Source organism: Excalfactoria chinensis, unplaced genomic scaffold, assembly GCF_039878825.1.
Source record: "Excalfactoria chinensis isolate bCotChi1 unplaced genomic scaffold, bCotChi1.hap2 Scaffold_82, whole genome shotgun sequence".
NCBI lineage: Eukaryota > Metazoa > Chordata > Aves > Galliformes > Phasianidae > Excalfactoria > Excalfactoria chinensis.
In genome coordinates this window covers 61,296-80,838 of record NW_027315715.1, presented here as the reverse complement: position 1 = coordinate 80,838, position 19,543 = coordinate 61,296, and the positions used below count along the sequence as shown (strand labels likewise).

Genomic DNA, 19,543 nt, shown 5'->3' with positions numbered 1-19,543 from the left:
TTTATACTTTGAGATTAACTCTTTTACTATTCCATTTTGTCCTAACAGATCATGTTTGCCTAGCAGAAGTGCAAATGCCTCATCTGGAGAGCTCTGCTCCTGGCCCTTAATAAAAAAGACACACAGACAAGGACAGGGACCCTCTAACTTCTCCTTTGCAGGGTCGTCATTCAGCTGAGGCAGTCAGTGCGGGTATCTCATCTTCAGATGTAAAAGCCTGGGGTTGAAGTGAGATTCAGTTCCCCACAGACGCATGGGAGATGGGACTCCTCCTGGCTTAGAGCAGATGTGCACAAGGAGTTGCCCCTGTTTGAAGTCTGAAAACCACCTGGGATTGAATCTGGCTGAAGTGATAAAGGCTTTTTAAAGTATGCTAACAGGAAAAGGAAGACTAGGGAGAATGTAGGTCCCGAACTATGTGAGGGGGGTGTTCTGGTAACCAGGGATGCTGAGAAGGTAGAGATACTGAGGGACTTCTTTGCATCTGTCTTCAGTGAGAAAAGCTCACCCTCAGGAATCCCAGACCCTGGAGCTTAGTGAGAGGGTCTGGGGAATGGAAGACTTCCCTTTAGTCAGGGAAGAGCTGGTCCGTGAGTGCCTAGGCCACACTGATGTTCACAAAGCCATGTGACCCAAAGGGGTGCATCGACAGGGGTGGAGGGAACTGGCAGAGGTGATTGCTTAACCACTCTCTATCATCTTTGAGAGGTCTTGGAGAATGGGGAAGGTGCCTGAAGACTGGAGGATAGCCAATGTCACTCCAGTCTTCAAAAATGGGCAAGAAAAAAGATGCAGGTAATTACAGATCAGTCAGCCTCACCTCTGTCCCTGGAAAGGTGACGGAAAAGCTTGTGCTGGATGCCATCTCCAGGAAACTGGAAGAAAAGGAGGTTATCAGGAGTAGTCAGCATGGGTTCACCAAGGGGAGGTCATACTCAACCAACTTGGTAGCCTTCTATGACATTGTCACTGGATGGTTGGATGGGGGGAGAGCTGTGGATGTAGTCTACCTTGATTTCAGCATGGCATTTGATACTGTCTCCCATGAGATCCTTATAACAAAGCTGAGGCAGTGAGGGATAGATAAGTGGACATTGAGGTGGGTTGAGAACTGGCTGACTGGCAGAGCACAGAGGGTCGTCATTGGTGGTACAGAGTCCGGTCTGAGACCTGTAAGAAGCTGTGTTCCCCAGGGATCCGCTCTGGGTCCGGTCTTGTTCAACATCTTCATCAGTGACTTTGATGAGGGCACAGTGACCACCCTCAGCAAGTTTGCTGATGATACAAAGTTGGGAGGATTGGCTGACACTCCTGAAAACTGTGCTTCCATTCAGCGAAACCTGGACAGGTTGGAGAGATGGACAGTAAAAACTTGATGAGGTTTAACCAAAGCAAGTGCAGAGTCTTGCATCTAGGGAGGAAAAATTGCATGCACCAGGACAGGCTGGGGGAAGACCTGCTGGAGAGGAGCTCTGCTGAGAGGGACCTGGGCATCCTGGTGGACGACAGGTTGGCCATGAGCCAGCAGTGTGCCCTTGTAGCCAAAAAGGCCAATGGCATTCTGGGGTGCATGAAAAAGAGCGTCTGCAGCAGGTCGAGGGAGGTGATCCTCTCCATGTACTCCTGGTGAGGCCTCATCTGGAATACTGTGTCCAGTTTTGGGCTCCCCAATACAAAAAAGACAGGGAACTCTTGGAAAGAGTCCAGCAGAGAGCCACAAAGATGTTGAAGGGGCCTGGAGCATCTCCCCTATGAGGAGAGACTTAGGGAACTGGGTCAGTTTAGCCTTGAGAAAAGAAGGCTGAGAGGGGACTTGATCCAGGTTTATAAATACCTGAAGAGTGGGAGCCATAGTGGTGAGGCTGGTCTGTTTTCAGTAGTGCGTGGGGACAGGACTAGGGGAAATGGGCTGAAACTTCAGCATAGGAAGTTCCGTGTGAATGTGCGCAAGAACTTCTTTACAGTGAGGGTGACGGAGCACTGGAACAGGCTGCCCAGGGAGGTGGTGGAGTCTCCTTCTCTGGAGATATTCAAGACCCGCCTGGACGCCTACCTGTGCGACGTGGTGTAGGGAGCCTGCTTTGGCAGGGGGGTTGGACTTGATGATCTCTAGAGGTCCCTTCCAACCCCTACAATTCTGTGATTCTGTGATTCCACCCAACAAGTGACTGTCAACCCAGTTCTGTAAGACTATGTTCTGCTTGCATGGAAGTGTGTGAGGGAGGTGGGTCAATCAGTGCTGGTTCTGTGGTGAGATGTTTATAACCAGTGATGGGATCTTCTACCATTTGGCAATCCACCGTCTGTTCCTCCACCATTTGGCAGTTTGTCGTCTGCTCCTCTGTATTTGCCATCTGCTTCTTTGTCAGACATAAAGCCATGGCTTCTTACTGCTCACTTCAAGCCACGTGAGGTTTGATGGGGCTTGCCAATGGTCTTCATAGCACCTGTTTGCACCAACTAGGTGTCTGGTGATTATGTTGAGAGGGTCTCTCTGGCATGGATAGTTACAAGCTTTCAGTTTTCTCCCTCCATGTCTGCTGACATTAATGGAGAGTTTGGGGGTGGGGGCCTGGAGAGTATACAGAAATGGAGGACATGGAGGTGCAGGCTTTGGTTCCAAATAGTAAAAATTTAAAATGAGATTGAAAACCAAGACACCAAAAATTGCTAGAGGTTTTAGGAGGGCAGGTGGGAGAAGGAGGGTCGATTAGGGCTCAAAACATAATAGTTCCCATGTCCCTAGTATGGGCCATCATCATGGCTGAGCACAGGAAAACTCACGGGAACCGAGGCTCTGCAGAAATAGCTGAGTCAACAGATTGTGGCTCACAAGTTTTACACCACCACGGAATAGGTAGCACAGCAATGTGCAGTTTGTTTACAGAATAATCCTAGAACGAGCCCCAGGATTCTGTGGAACAAATAGGGAAGGAAATTTACCCTGGGCAACAATGGCAAATGGTTTTCTCTGAACTCCCAAGAAAAAGCATGGTTTTGTTATATGCTAGTTCTAACCAATACCTTTTCAGGGGAGCCGCAGGGGATTCCCTCGCTGATCATACTCAGAACGTCCAGGATAGGGAAAAGAGTGTGGAAAATCTTCCTAAGAACCCTGCAGTTGTAATAGTTGTAGAAAAAAATGATCTCAGACAAACGTTTGAAAATGAGACAAGGTATGGGGATATGAATGACTGGGTAGAATGGATTAAATATACCTTCCAGAGTCTCAACCATAGCGATTGCTATGCTTGTGCATCAGGATGGCCTGTAGCTCAGGTAGTACCCCTTCCACTGGGATGGACACAGGACCTCCAAGGGATCATAGAATCATAGAATCATAGAATGACCCGGGTTGGAAGGGACCTCAAGGATCATGTAGTTCCAACCCCCCTGCCTAGCAGGACCACCAAACATACGCCTTTACTAGATCAGGTTGCCCAGGGCCCCATCCAACCTGACCTTGAACACCTCCAAGGACGGGGCATCCACAACCTCCCTGGGCAGCCTGTTTCAGGGCCTAACCACTCTCCTAGTAAAGAACTTCGCCCTGACATCCAACCTTAATCTTCCCTCCTTCAACTTGGATCCATTTCCCCTAGTCCTGCTATTGTCAGCCCTTTCCAAGAGTTTACTCCCCTCCTGGGTGTAGGTTCCCTTCAGATATTGAAAGGCTGCAATGAGGTCACCCCGCAGCCTTCTCTTCTCCAGGCTGAACAAGCCTAACTCCTTCAGCCTGTCCTCATAGGGGAGGTGCTCCAGGCCACTGATAATCTTCGTGGCCCTCCTCTGGACCCCTTCCAACAGCTCTATGTCCTTCTTGTACTGAGGGCTCCGCACCTGCACACAGTACTCCAGATGGGGCCTCACAAGAGCCGAGTAGAGAGGGACAATCACTCCCCTGTCCCTGCTGGACTCCCCTCTCCTGATGGAGCCCAGGATCCCATTTGCCTTCCGAGTGGCCAGAGCACACTGCTGGCTCATGTTGAGTCTCTCGTTCACCATGATCCCCAGGTCCTTCTCTGCCGAGCTGCTCTCAAGGACAACTCCTCCCAGCCTGTACAGGTGCCTGGGGTTCTTCCGGCCCAAGTGCAAAACTTTGCACTTAGCCGTGTTGAACCTCATTAGGTTCACCTGAGCCCAGCTTTCCAGCCTGTCGAGGTCCCTCTGGATGGCATCCCTTCCTTCCAGTGTATCAACGTCACCACTCAGCTTGGTGTCGTCAGCAAACTTGCTGAGGGTGCACTCCATTCCGTCATTGATGTCATTAATAAAGATGTTAAAGAGCACCGGTCCCAAGACAGACCCTTGGGGGACACCGCTCGTTACAGGCCTCCACCTGGACATAGAGCCATTGACCACCACCCTCTGTCTGCGGCCTTTCAACCAATTGCTTATCCATCGAGTTGTCCACCCATCAAATCCACTTCCCTCCAATTTGGAGATGGGGATGCGATGGGGGACCATGTCAAAGGCCTTGCTCAGGTCCAGGTAAATGACATTGGTCACCTTCCCTTCGTCCACCATCGCCGTCACTCCATCATAGTATGCCACAAGATTAGTTAAGCACAACCTTTCCCTGGTGAAGCCATGCTGGCTGTCTCGGATCACATTCTCATTCTTTATGTGATTGAGCATGTTGTCCAGGAGGATCTGTTCCATGATCTTCCCAGGCACAGAGGTGAGACTCACTGGCCTATAGTTCCCTGGGTCCTCCCAGCTTCCCTTCTTGTATATGGGAGTAATGTGACCCTTCCTCCAGTCATCTGGGACCTCACCTGACAGCCACAACTTCTCAAATATGATGGAGAGCAGCTCAGCAAACACCTCAGCCAGCTGTGGTCCTGGCTGTCCTGGACTTGCAAACAGATATCCGTATGTACTAGTATGTAACCATATGTGTTTGAAACTGCATATGTTGTATGTATGTAAAAATATACTATATAAATATATATTATGTGTATATATATATTTGGCATAATTGTTATCCTTTTCTTTTCACTGTCTTAGTCAGTAGAGTAACCGCAACACACAAATTCTAAACCACAGCACTGCCCTGAGTCCCTTACAGATCTCCTTGGGACTCTTGAACCTGACCCGGTCACTCAGTGAAGAGCAGCAGAAGATCTCGAGATCTTCTCAGGGAGCATCTCCTGAGGTACATTCCTTACACCAGCTTTGGAAGAGGCCTCCAGTTCTCTGGTCCTGCTCTGAAGGAGCCCTCTTGTCATGGCAGTGCCAGCAAGGAGACCAGCTCTGACACAGCAGTTCATGTTGCTGGCTACTGACTGCAGTCCCAGAGTGCTGCTGTAGAGACAACAGGATTGTTGTGAGACACACAAGACTTTCAGCTCTGCACAAATGAGAGGACTTGAGAGCACTGTGGCAGTGAAAATAGAGCAGGATTGAAAAGAGCACGTTGTGCTGCTGTCTGTGGCTGTACCTCCCCCAGATTCAGACACGGTAGGAAGAGAGAAGAGCTAAGGAAAAGTCAGCTTTGAAAGCTTTTTATTTATCTCTTATTGTATTGAGGGAATCTGGTTCCATGTTTACATGAGCTCTTGGAGTGAGAAAATAGAAATTAGGTAGGAAATAATTGAAATAATTGTAACATTTTTCTGTAGATTGCTGTATCATACACAATCAAAAATACAAACACAAATAAAACATACAGAACGATCACAGGAAATCGTGTGCAGAAGATGTGCACATTATGGAAACTGGAATAGTGAATATTGCAACACCTTCCTGACAGAGAGCTTGATCTCCTTGTTCCTCATGCTGTAGATAACAGGATTCAGTGTTGGAGGAATCACTGAGTACAGAAGTGACATGACCAGATCCAGGAGTGGGGAGGAAATGGAGGGGGGCTTCAGGTAGGCAAAAAAGATAGTGCTGAGAAACAGGGAGACCACGGCCAGGTGAGGGAGGCACGTGGAGAAGGCTTTGTGCCGTCCCTGCTCTGAGGGCATCCTCAGCACGGCCATGAAGATCTGCACATAGGACACCACTATGAAAACAAAGCACGCAAGGACTAAACTTGCACTGAAAAAAAGAAAAACAACTTCCCTGAGGTAGGAGCCAGAGCAGGAGAGCTTGAGTATCTGGGGGATTTCACAGAAAAACTGGTTCACAACATTCCCTTGGCAGAGAGGCAGTGAAAACGTACTGGCAGTGTGCAGCAGGGAATAGAGAACCCCAGTGCCCCAGGCAGCTGCTGCCATGGTGGCACAAGCTCTGCTGTTCATCAAGGTCCCGTAGTGCAGGGGCTTGCAGATGGCAACGTAGCGGTCATAGGACATGATGGTGAGAAGGGAAAACTCTGCTGACATGAAGAAGATAAGGAGAAAGACCTGTGCAGCACATCCTGCGTAGGAGATGGCCCTGGTGTCCCAGAGGATGTTGGCCATGGCTTTGGGGAGAGTGGTGGAGATGCAGCCCAGGTCGAGGAGGGCCAGGTTGAGCAGGAAGAAGTACATGGGGGTGTGCAGGTGCTGGTCGCAGGCTACGGCTGTGATGATGAGGCCGTTGCCCAGGAGGGCAGCCAGGTAGATGCCCAGCAAGAGCCAGAAGTGCAGGAGCTGCAGCTGCCGCGTGTCTGCCAACGGCAGCAGGAGGAACTCGCTGATGGAGCTGCTGTTGGGCATCTGCTGTTCCTGGGCTTGGAGTCCTGCTCAGAGTGCAGAAGATAATGACATGTCCAGACCATTCTTAGAGACACTCCTCCTGCTCTAGTGTAAAAGTTCTCCTTTCCCTTTGGAAAATATTCGCATAACTCCAGCTTTCATCATCTCCTTCATCTGTTAAGGAGTAGTACATTAGGCAGCTCTTACTTTCTTCTCATTTCCTAATCATATCCCAGCCTCCTGGAAATTTTCCTCTCTGTTCCAGCAGTTCCTCGTGACCCCAGCCCTAGCCTCTGTGCCATTCAATTTCAGTTAGAAAGAGCTGACTGTTCGCAGGTTAAGTGCATTATTTTTGTCTGCTTAAAATGATGATAATTTCAATTGGTTCTATCCTTTGAGAAAGAGGAGACTGACAGCACACCATGTGCGACTGTTCACAAAACAAGCAATTGATTGAAGAAAAATTGTGCACTTCAATTTGTCTTAGAGAAATCCGCTTGTTTGTGGGATAAGTGAACTATTAATGACTGCAGAAAACAACGAGAACTTTTATCCGTTTAGGAAGGAGAAGCTGAAAGCACATTTTGTGTGAATGTTCACAAAACAGCTGATGGACTGAAGAAATATCGAGTAGTCTCAGAGCTGTGCTCAAAGTTGACAGCCCTTTTTAGATTTCTGCCTCCAATCCTTTTTGCCTTCCCAAGAACAGGAAATGGAAAATCCCTGCCTTGGCTCTCCTCTCCCAAAGTACCCTCACAAACATTCTGTTGTGCAGTGGAGCTGTGATCCCCCTGCCCCAGGCAGCAGCTGTGGCAGCACAAGCCCTGCCGGGGGGCTCCTTCCCCCCACACGTCTCCCCGCAGCACCCTGGGCAGCTCCCCGGGCAGGCTGAGTGCTGAGCCTGGCAGGCGGCAGAGTCCCATAGCCGGCACACAGCCCCTGGGGCACAGCAGGGACCCTGCTCTGCAGGACAGCCCTGGGCACCCGCCTGCAGCCCCGGCTGCACAGCCTGCAGCCGTGCTGGGACACGCAGCCCTCAGGGCTGTGCTCTGATGCTGCAGCACAGAAGCCCTCAGCTGGAGCAGAAGGCTTTTTCCATAGTAAAGAAACATGCAGCGCCTGAAGTCAGATCTGCTATGGGATGTCCCCAGTTTAGTGATCCCTCCAGGAAAAGCAGCTTCATTGCCCACTGCCAGACACTTACCATGTGGTCAGTGAGCAATGCTCCTGCAGTCAGCTCACAGCACACTCACACTGTCCATACTTTGTAAGCTCTCTCTCTTTTCTCTTCTATCCTCATGTCATCAGCAAATCACTCCTCAGCCCTGCTGTTCTGTGCATAAGAGCTGCTCCTGGGCATAGCTGTCTCTCTACAGAGCTGCCCACTTTTATAAGCTCTCTGCGTCCCAGGAGCCCGGCCCAGCTCAGCAGCAGAGGATGTCATTTTTCCCTTCCCACTCTTCTCCCCTGAGATGTCCCTTAGATGGCCAACAGCTCCTGAAAGACAACAGCATCGTGACTGTACACTGAAATCTGTTGAATCGAACACCAGATTTCAAGTGGTCAGTGACTAATTATAGATGTGTGGTGAGTCCTCCCAGAGAGAGTTTGCTGAAACAAAAAGGGCACACACACAAGGACAGGATATCATAGAATCACAGAATCACCAAGGTTGGAAAAGACCTAAAAGATCATCCAGTCCAACTGTTCACCTATCACCAATAGCTCCCACTAATCCATGTCCGTCAACACAACATCCAGTCATTCCTTTAACACCTCCACGGTCAGTGACTTCACCACCACCATGGGCAGTCCATTCCAGGTCTCAAAGTGCAGGACCCGGCATTTGGTCTTGTTGAACCTCATCCCATTGGCTTCAGCCCAGCTCCCCAGCCTGTCCAGATCCCTCAGCAGGGCCTCGCTAACCCCCAGGTAGATCCACACTCCCATCCAAATTGGTGTCATCTGCAAGCTTACTTAGGGTGCACTCAGTGCCCTCATGCAGGTCAGCAATAAAGATACTGAAGAGGAAAGGCACCAGCACTGACCCGTGGGGAACACCAAGCAGGCATCCAGGAAGGTCTTGAATATCTCCAGAGAAGGAGACTCCACAAGCCCCTTGGACAGCCTGTTCCAGTGCTCCGTCACCTTCACTGTAAAGAAGTTCCCAGCACAGTCAAGCAGAGCTTCCTATGCTCCAGTTTCTGGCCATTTCCCCTTGTCCTGTCTCCACACACTGATGAAAAGAGTCTGGCCATGCCACTTTGTTTCCCATACCTCAGGTATTTATAGACCTGGATCAGGTCCCCTCTCAGCTTCTTTTCACAAAGCTAAATAGACCCAGCTCACTAAGCCTTTCATCACAAGGGAGATGCTCCACACCCTTCACCATCTTTGTGGCCCTCCGTTGAGCTCTTTCCATGAGATCCATGTCTTTTTTGTACTGGGGAGACCTGGACTGGACACAGTACTCCAGATGAGGCCTTACCAGGGCAGAGAAGAGGGGGAAGATCACCTCCCTCGTCCTGCTGGCCACGCTCTTTCTCATGCACCACAGAATGCCATTGGCTTTTTTGGCCATGAGGGCACACTGCTGCCTCATGGCCAACCTGTCGTCCATCAGGACACCCAGCTTCCTCTCTGCAGAGCTCCTCTCCAGCAGCTCATCCCCCAACCTGTCCTGGTGCATGCAGTTATTCCTCCCTAGGTGCAAAACTCTGCACTTGCTTTTTCTAAACCTCATCTGGTTTCTTACTGCTCAGCTCTCTAGACTGTCCAGGTCTCGCTGAATGGCAGCACAACCTTCCCATCTTCATATCATCAGCAGACTTACTGAGGGTGGCCGCTATCTTCTTGTCAAGGTCACTGATGAAGATGCTGAACAAGACCGGACCCAACACTGACCCCTGGGGAACAATGCTACTTACAGGTCTCCAACCGGACTCCTCACCACCAGTGACAACCCTCTGTGCTCTGCCAGTCAGCCAGTTCTCAACCCACCTCACTGTCCACTCAATCTATCCCACACTTCCTCAGTTTTGTTATAAGGATTTTGTGGGAGACGGAATTAAATGCCTTGCATAAATCAGGGTAGACAGCATCCACTGCTCTTGCCTCACCCACCCAGCCAGTGAAAATGCCGTAGAAGGCTACCAGGTTGGTCGAGCATGACCTCCCCTTGGTGGACCCATGCTGACTACTCCTGATGACCTCCCTTTCTTCCAGTTGTCTGAAGATGGCATCCAGCACAAGCGGTTCCATCGCCTTTCCAGGGACAGAGGTGAGGCTGACTGGCCTGTAATTACCTTGGCTATCCTCCAGTCTTCAGGCATCTCCCCCATTCTCCAAGACCTCTCAAAGATGATAGAGAGTGGTTCATCAATCATCTCTGCCAACACCCTCAGCAGCCATGGATGCACCCCATCATGTTCCATGGCTTTATCAACATTGTTGTGGCCTAGGCGCTCATGGACCAGCTCTTCCCAGATTAAAGGGAAGTCTTCCATTCCCCAGACCCTCTCACTAAGCTCCAGGGTCTCGGTTCCCTGAGGGTGAGCATTCTCACTGAAGACAGAAGCAAAGAAGGCCTTCAGTATCTTCACTGTCTCAGCAACCCCAGTTACCAGAACACCCACCTCACTTTGCAGGGGATCCACAGTTTCCCCAGACTTCCTTTTACTCTTGACATACTTTAAAAAGCCTTTTTACTTTCCTTTTTAATGAGTGTCAACCTATTTATGTAATACTATGTTCTGCTTGCAAGGAAGTATGTGAGAGAGGTGGGCCAATCAGTGCTGGTTCTGTGGCGAGGAGTTTATAACTGAACAATACAGATTGTTAATGGAAAGATGTATGGTATTGAGGGTGTTTATGGGAAGTGAAGAGCTGTATTGTTTGACAAACCTTTTTGATGGAATAAGAAATTGCAGTTGTTAATGGCATATGGAAGTGTACTTGAGTGTATGTGGAAGTGTAAATGAGGGTACAAATAGTGGAATAGTTTGAAGAGGAAAAAGGGTTAAAGAGAAAGTGAGTTTATCTGCACTGACATGACAGCAACCCCCCACACCTTTCCCATGTGAGCAAAGCAGAGCAGAGACACAGTCCCCATGTATCATGTAGTGTTATTCCACTTACCAAACGGATGAGCTCACAACAGAAGAGGCAGATCTTCCTCTCTGCTCCATCCATGGCATACTCTGGAGTTCAAGGCATTGCAAAGCTATGGCACATGTACGTTCTTTCACTGATGACACCTTAGTGTGCTCTGGGCTCTCGTTTCAATTGCATCTAAAAAAGCCTAGGGTCATGCCAGTTGAGAGGAAGCTGGCAAATGTTGTCTCATTGTAAGGAAGAGCAAGAAAGATGACACGGGCAATAATGGACCTGTCAGTCTCACTCCAGTGCCTGGTGAAATTATGGAGAAAATGATGGTGGTAGTTATGGAAAAACAGCTGAAGAACAGTTCTGTCATTGGTCGCAGCCAACACAAGTTCCTGAGGGGAAGGACCTGCTTAACTTCAGGTCCTTTTATGACACAGCTATCCATTCAGTTGACCAAGGGAAGCCAGTTGATGTTATTCTTGAGGATTTCAGTAGAGCTTTTGATACTGTTTCTCACAGCACCCTTCTGGACAGAATGTCCTGCATATGGCTAGACAGAAACAGAACATGGTGGCTGAGCAGTTGGCCAGTAGGTCAGGCCCAAAGGATTATAGTCAGTGGGTTCCATCAGGCTGGTAGTAGGACACTGTCAGGGTTCCCCAGGGCTCCATTTTAGGACCACTTCTCTTTCATGTTTTTGTGGATGACTTGCATGCAGCACTAGAAGATGATCTGAGCAAGTTTGCTGATGATACCAGATGAGGAGGTGCTGTTGTCTCCACTGAGGGTGGAGAGGACTTGCAGAGAGATGTGGACAAGTCAGAGAAGTGGGTACCAGTTGGTACTAAGCACCAAGTGCATAAAGCATAACAAGAACAAGTGCCTGATTGTGCACCTGGGTAGGGGCAACCCTGGACATACACACCGGCAAGTGTTTATTGTTTATTTATTTATATTTGAGTTTAAACAAAACATTAAAGCAGCACTGTGCAACTGGTATCAATCCGGAATGTTCCCAATGAGTTCTGTTGTGTTACTGTGTGGACAAACGTCCTCCTCAACCTCCCCGCCCCATTTCTACTCACATTGGCCCTATGGAACTTGCATCACTTTTCCTCACATCACTCTTCTCTGCATTCAGCAGCTCAGTGTTAAACCACCTTTGCACCAACTCCCACTGGCTTTCCTCAGAGAAACAGCTGCACGTGGGCAAGGAAGGAATTCTCCTTTTTTTTTTTGGCCAACAAACAGAAGGAAAGGTGATGCAACTGAATGAACAGTAAAACACAGTGATCAACTGCATGCCATGTCCAAGCTGCATCTATTGAGGTTTGTCTTTCACTGGGAATTTCTTTACAAGAAATGAGTTAACAGATGCCAGGCTTTAGTCACAGGGCATTGGGACTGGCACCGCTGTCTGTGTCCCTGTGCCTGAAGGCATCAAAAAAAGACACAAAATCCCCTCAAAGACTCATATTTACAACTTAAAATGCAACAGGACACACGAGAATTTCACATGTTGAGAAGGGTTAACACGTTTTCATTCATTTCTATCTTTGTCTTCAATTCCTTGTTTCTGTTTTTTTGGCATTAATGAACATCTTTTAAGCTCACGGTCTCAAAATAAATAAATAAATAAAAAGAAATCAGTTTGCATCTTGCACAAGGTCTGATGCCCCTTTGACCTTCACATTCCCCACCAGACCTTCCTTGCCGGAGAGGATGAGATCCAGCAGAGAACCTCTCCTCCTTGGCTCCTCCACGGCTTTATCAAGAAGCTGCCATCTGTGCTCTCCAGAGATCTTCTGGATGGCACATGCCCTGCTGTGCTGTCCCTGCAGAAGATACTGGTGTGAAAAAAGGCCCCCAAACGGGATAAGGGTCTGACAACATCAGGCTCCCATCAGTCAGCAGAGGGCACCTTCCACTTGCTCTCCCTGATCAGGAAGACAGGAACAGGCACTGATGGTCTCCTCTGTTTGTCATTTCCGTTAGCTCTGGCCTGGCTGCTCGTGCATCTCCAGGCAGAGCTCAGTGCACTCTCACAGAGGGCAGTCATCCTTCCTTGTATCCTCACCCATCCCTCGTAAAGTCTCTGTATCTCCCTTGTGCTACAGTGCAGTTGTGGAAGCCATTAAACTGTGTCCCTGTGGTCCAAACAGGAGCTCAAGCCTGCAGCTTCTAGCTTATTGTATGTTGGTGTTTGCGTTAGTGCATAACCACAGAAGTAAACATCCTAATTGGAAAGCATCACTGGACAGAGCCTGACTGGATAGCTCATCTATGGTATTAGTTTGAAGAAGGTGGCACACAGGTATTAGACCCATTGTGGGTCTTGGAGTTGAAGTAGCAATACGGACACACCATGGGCATGGCTTTCCTGAAGGCCCTGTGCTGCATTTGCATCTGTATGTGAGTGTGAGGGACAGCCCAGGGAACTGGCATGACACTAGTCCGATTCTGATGCCATTCAGCTGAGAGCCCCTAGAAAACAGGTTTTGTCAGTAGAAAAATAAAGATGTGTGTTAGCTTTGTATTACCTTGAGCTCCAAAATATGCAGCAGATGGAGAACAGAGAAAGATCTGTCTCTTTTTTTGTGAGCTCATCCATTTAGTCAGCTGAGTAACTCTGCATGCTCCATGGAGATGGGTGACAAAGGCACTCTGAGGTTGTTTAGGACAACCAAGAATATCTCTTTCCCCTCTCTGGCCCTCAGCTGATGCTCAGGAAAGAGGCGTCATTCTCAGGGATTTCCCACACTCTTTACAAGCACCAGCACACATCCAGGAGTACCCCAGACACCTTGGGCATCAGCCAGTGTCTGTGTGTGAGTAACTGGCTCCTCGTTAAAGGACCAAGGACTCAGAGCAGGAGTTCACATGTGGGCAGCTCCTTGTGGAATCCCAGCTCCTATGTGTCCATGGGGAGCTGAATCCCATTTCAGCCCCAGGGTTTCCCTCTAGGGATGAGACGCCTGCAGTGCCTCAGCTGGATCACTGCCCTGCACAGGGGAAGTCCACCCCTCTCTGTCCTTGTCTGTGTGCCCTTTTTGTTTCAGCAAACGATCTCTGGGAGGACTCACCACATGTCAGGAACTGTCAGGTGTTTAATTCAGCAGATTTTAAAGTACAGTCATGGTGCTGTTTTCTTTCAGGAGCTGTTGGCCATGAAGACCCAGGGACATCTCAGGGGAGATGAGTGGGAAGGATAAAAATGGCATCCTCTGCTGCTGAGCTGGGCCGGGCTCCTGGGACACAGGGAGCTCATACAAGTGGGCAGTGCAGCAGAGAGACAGCTGTGCCCAGGAGCAGCTCTTGTGCACGGTACAGCCTGCAGCTGACAGAGGAGAGGAGAGAAAGAGGAGAGGAGAGAAAGAGGAGAGAGCTTCCAGGATGTGTCTGGTGTGAGAGGGCTGTGAGCTCACTGCAGGAACATTGCTCACAAACCACGGCACGGTAAGTGTCACTTCAGGCAATGCAGCTGCTTTTAATAGAGGGTTAACTAAATGCGGGACATCTTATAGCAGATCCAATGTTAGGCACTGAGTGTTTCTTTGCTTTGGAAAAAGACTTCTGCTCCAACTGAGGGCTTCCATGCTGCAGTGTCAGAGCACAGCCCTGAGGGCTGTGTGTCCCAGCACGGCTGCAGGCTGTGCAGCCGGGGCTGCAGGCGGGTGCCCATGTGTGTCCTGCAGAGCAGGGTCCCTGCTGTGCCCCAGGGGCTGTGTGCCGGCTATGGGACTCTGCCGCCTGCCAGGCTCAGCACTCAGCCTGCCCGGGGAGCTGCCCAGGGTGCTGCGGGGAGACGTGTGGGGGGAAGGAGCCCCCCGGCAGGGCTTGTGCTGCCACAGCTGCTGCCTGGGGCAGGGGATCACAGCTCCACTGCACAACAGAATGTTTGTGAGGGTACTTTGAAGAGGAGAGCCAAGGCAGGGGGTTTCAGTTTCCTTTTCTGAGGCAAAAAGAATCGGAGGCAGAAATCTTAAAGTGGCTGTCAGAGATCTGAGAATTTTTCATCAATCAATTGCTTGTTTTGAGAAGAGTCACACGTGAAATGCTTTCAGTTTTCCCTTTCTCAAAGGATGGAATCAATTGTAATTATCATCATGTTCTGTAGGCATGAATAATTCACTTATCCTGCAAACAGGCAACTTTTTCTAACTGAAACTGAATGGCACAGAGTCTGGGGTTGGGAGCTCTAAGAGCAGTTGGGGTAAAGATATGAGACATGACACAGATGAAAATATCCAGGGAGATGGGATATGATTAGAAAATAAGAGAAAGGATAGAGCTCTTCTGCTTATGGAATGCTGAACTCCATGAAATTAAATGCTAGTAACATTGCTAAATGAACATTGTTGTAACAGAATAAAAAAATTTTGTATTACTGCAGGAGTGTCTCTAAGAATGGTCTGGACATGTCATTATCTTCTGCACTCTGAGCAGGACTCCAAGACCAGGAACAGCAGATGCCCAACAGCAGCTCCATCAATGAGTTCCTCCTGCTGCCGTTGGCAGACACGCGGCAGCTGCAGCTCCTGCTCTTCTGGCTCTTGCTGGGCATCTACCTGGCTGCCCTCCTGGGCAACGGCCTCATCAGCACAGCCGTAGCCTGCGACCAGCGCCTGCACACCCCCATGTACTTCTTCCTCCTAAACCTGGCCCTCCTCGACCTGGGCTGCATCTCCACCACTCTCCCCAAAGCCATGGCCAACACCCTCTGGGACACCAGGGCCATCTCCTACACAGGATGTGCGGCACAGCTCTTTTTCTTTGTCTTCTTCACCTCAGCAGAGTTTTCCCTTCTCACCATCATGTCCTATGACCGCTACGTTGCCATCTGCAAGCCCCTGCACTATGAGACCTTGATGGACAGCAGAGCTTGTGCCACCATGGCAGCAGCTGCCTGGGGCGCTGGGGTTCTCAATTCCGTGCTGCACACTGCCAGTACGTTTTCACTGCCTCTCTGCCAAGGCAATGTTGTCAACCAGTTTTTCTGTGAAATCCCCCAGATCCTCAAGCTCGCCTGCTCAGTTTTCTACCTCAGGGAAGTTGCGTTTCTCATTTTTAGTGCCTGTTTATGGTTTGGGTGCTTTGTTTTCATAGTTGTGTCCTACGTGCAGATCTTCATGGCCGTGCTGAGGATGCCATCTGAGCAGGGACGGCACAAAGCCTTCTCCACGTGTCTTCCTCACCTGGCCGTGGTCTCCCTGTTTCTCAGCACTGTCCTTTATGCCTACCTGAAGCCCCCTTCCATCTCCTCCCCATCCATGGACCTGATGGTGGCAGTTCTGTACTCAGTGGTGCCTCCAGCTTTGAACCCCCTCATCTACAGCATGAGGAACAAGGAGGTGAAGGATGCATTGAGGAAAGTGGTGACAAAATGTGTTTCAGAAGCAGTGAACTGCACATCTTTTTGAATCCATGACTTGTATTGAACTTTTTTACTGAATCAAACTCTCCTTTTTATATGTTTTGTACAGACACACTGTACATTACAAACTAGGCTCTCTGTGAACCTTAACAAAATAAAAAACATACAGTGAGTCTGTCTGTCCTGCATCTTCTGTGACATTTCTGGAGCTGTTGGGGTCGGATGTTCTCAGAAACTTACAGTCCAGCTGGAAGCACACGGCTGTTCATCAGTCTGTGCAGTGACTTCAGCCTGCAGCAGCTGTCAGACCATCCCTGGGCTCCTGTCTGGGGTCTGTGCTTTCAGGCTCACATCTGTCAGTGCCTCTGTGCTGTGGTTTTGTGATTTCCGTTGTCTGTATTCCACATCAGATCATCATACAGACAGAGTCAGTTAAAGAGTTCATGTTCTGGTTCTGTCTTACCACCATTTTTGGCATTTTGGGTTCCTGGAGTAGGAGGGGGGGGCGTCATCCCTGGAGGACTTGGCCTTAAGAGGAAGTGGGGTGGGACTCCGGACTAGGGCCCAGCCGCTCTCTGCCTGTGGCCTTCTCAGCTCCCCACAGAGAAAAGCACGTGCTGCCCTTTCACTATTTTGGTTTGACTCCTACTTTGGGTACTCTTCTCTCTCTCTTTTTGTTTGATTTTTCTGCTCTCCTGCAGGCTGGGATGATCACGGCTGGAAGGCAGAAGTTGAACTGGAGCCTGCAGGGACAAGAGAAATGGCAGGCAAGCTGTGAAGGAATGCAGCAGTCACTGTCCCAGCCCACCCCTCCCCAGCCCTTCTGCAAGGGGTGGCACAGCAGGCCCTGCACAGGAAAACAATGAGGAACAACACTAGTAACGCTCTGGGTAATGCAGATTACAAATGAAGATGTTGCCCACGGGGTCCCCAAGGGGAAACTGGGAGCTATGGGGTTGGGGGATGGCGAGTGGAAATTCCCCCTTGGAGACTTCACATTAAGACACTCAAAAGAAGGCATCGGGGAGTTTAAAGCTTCCATCAGTCCATGTATGTAGAGCTGTGGAGCAAGGTCATCTCATGTCTCCCGTGGCCCAGAGCAAGTAAAGCAGTCCCAGCTGCTCTCTGAAACAGAGAGCCAATCGGGCAGCAGAGAATGCTGACCTCTACTCCTTTCCTCACTGTCCCAGCTGCAACTTCTTCCTGTGCCCCTCGGAGCCCATCCCGGGCTGCAACATGCCTGGGAACCGCTGCTCCCCTGGTTGCAGCCCGTCTGGCCCAGCAAACCTGCTGCGCTGGTCAGGATCTGGAGCCGGGACCAGGGTCACACCTGGGGTACAGCAGTGCCAGTTCCACTCCTCCCGGTGCCACTCCCCGCTCCCCTCCTGGTGCTGCTGGCAGGGAGCAGGAAACTTGTGCTCCTCTGCACAAGCCACAAAGGGCACCTACCTTGGGTGCTCCCAGCTCTGGTGTAGGCAACCAGGCTCCTTGGAGCAGAGGATGCCTAGCGCCCTCAGCCCAGAGCTGGCCGCAGGACGGCCTTGATGCACTTCCTGTCACCGCGGTGCTGCCCGGATGGCTTCCAGCCGGGCTCTCACCTCTTCGGCACAGGCTCAGGTGCCACGCAGGAATTCCCACAGTGAGTACACCCCGAGCCGGCTGCCAGGCCTTTGGCAGTTTCACGGCACATTCTCATGGCATATCTTCACCCAAGGGAGGGAGGGATGGGGGCTGTGATTTGTTACGCTAATGAAGCAACGCTTTCTGCCTGCTCTCTTTGCTTCCTTCCATGGAGCCATTCACACATCCTTGTGGTCAGGCATCCCTCCGTTGCTGTCCTGGTGTTCGTTTCACTCCTCTCACCCACGAGTGTGTCTTATCAAGAGGCAATCTTCGGTACAACACCAGGCGCCATTCTGTGTTGAACAGAACTCTTCCAATGGAATGGAGCTGTGGGTAGGAGCTCAGCCCAGAATTTGCTGTAAGAATTTGAACTTTACCAAGATCCTTGACTAAGAGTTCTAATTAGTCTTCTGTGCAGTGATACCATGGGGTTCTGTGTGGGTTTGTGGTCCATATGGCTGGCCGTACCTAGCCTTGAATTGCACCGGGCAATGTACTTGGGGGTGACCCTACGTACCCACTGCAATACATTCCAAATAGCCACAGACACCAACTAACTGCCGTACTTTCTCACCAGACATCGATATAAATGGACTGCTTGGAGGCTCTGTGCCCTGGCTGTCTTCTTGCCACAAGCTGCACATCTCTCCACTGAATGGTGTCTCGCTCCAATTTAGGAGAGAGGCAAGGTCCTTTTGATAAATTATGCCCGGCATGAGATTAAGAAGAAAAACATTCAAATGTTGATCCGACCGGTTTATTAGAATAATAGACAGCCGAGGGGATGGGGAAAGGAGAGCGAAATTAGGGTGATGGGGACGGGAAAGTGGGCGATAGGAAAGGTGGAATAAGGCAAGAATTACAGAAAGGTGGGGAAAATCACCTCCTGGATGCAACAGCATCCCGCTGCACCTTGTTTCGTTGGTCCGAAGGAAAAATAAGCGTAGGGGAGAGCAGCAGCAGAGTGGAAGGCCGCAAGCAGAAGATTGGTGCAGCGCAGAGCAGGAGGTAGAAAGAGCAGCAGGGTCTCGGGGAACAGCGAAGTCTCATGGAGCAGAGTCTCGAGTCACGAGGTCTCACGGAGCAGAGAGGTCTTACGGGCAGAGTCTCGAGCAGCAAGCCCAGGTGAATCCGTTGGCAGCAGTAGGACAACGATGGAGGAATCAGAGGCCAGAAACCTAAAAGTTCTTCATGCAAGCATCTTCTTCAGCATGCAGGCGTTTACATATTGAGGCATCTGATGTCATCATCATCATAGTATCATAGTATCATGCGAGTTGGAAGGGACCTTGGAGATCATCGAGTCCAACCCCTGGGATTCGAGCCCTCTGTGTAGCAGCGCGGCAGTTCTACCACTTGCGCCACAGGGGGGATTCGAACCCGGGCCCCGGAGTTGCAAGCGGCAGTTCTTCCACCATGCGCCACCAGGGGCACACAAAAATGTCAGAAAACCTAAATCCATGGTTTGTCCATGCTCTTTTTATCCTACTTCTTCCCAGCCTTCGCTACATTTCTGGAAGGCTTGGGTCAGAATCATGTGAATACCTCGGAGATGGCCCTCTTCCTTGAGATAGGCCCACACAAAAAGACCACTTTAGGGCCATTCATCTGTATCTTATCTCCCTTTCGTAGCTCCCAGACTTGTCCATCTGTCACATCACCCTTAAACAAAGGGGTTCTGGAAACTTGACCAGGCTTGCCTGAACTTGTCCGTTTCAGCAGACTTTGAGACAGTAATGTTAAAAGCATGGCCTCTTACAAATGGTAGCACCACTCATAAGAAAAGTCCAGGAGAATCACGTATCCAAACGGACCG

The 19,543-nt window shown here is 50.0% G+C and overlaps 2 protein-coding genes across 2 annotated transcripts; one reads left to right on the top strand and one right to left on the bottom strand.

Annotated features, from left to right (window-relative positions):
• Positions 1 to 5,711: 5,711 nt before the first annotated feature.
• LOC140265271 (olfactory receptor 14C36-like) lies at positions 5,712 to 6,647 on the bottom strand. Its single transcript, XM_072361181.1, has one exon. It carries the CDS (start codon positions 6,645 to 6,647, stop codon positions 5,712 to 5,714), a length of 936 nt encoding a protein of 311 aa, XP_072217282.1.
• An 8,552-nt stretch (positions 6,648 to 15,199) lies between these two features.
• Positions 15,200 to 16,150, top strand: LOC140265270 (olfactory receptor 14J1-like). The gene has a single exon (XM_072361180.1). The coding sequence runs from the start codon at positions 15,200 to 15,202 to the stop codon at positions 16,148 to 16,150; it is 951 nt and encodes a 316-aa protein (XP_072217281.1).
• The last annotated feature ends 3,393 nt before the right edge of the window (positions 16,151 to 19,543 follow it).

Coding starts and splice junctions, on each gene's coding strand:
- LOC140265271 (XM_072361181.1), bottom strand. CDS start 6,647: ATGCCCAACAGCAGCTCCATCAGCGAGTTCCTCCTGCTGCCGTTGGCA.
- LOC140265270 (XM_072361180.1), top strand. CDS start 15,200: ATGCCCAACAGCAGCTCCATCAATGAGTTCCTCCTGCTGCCGTTGGCA.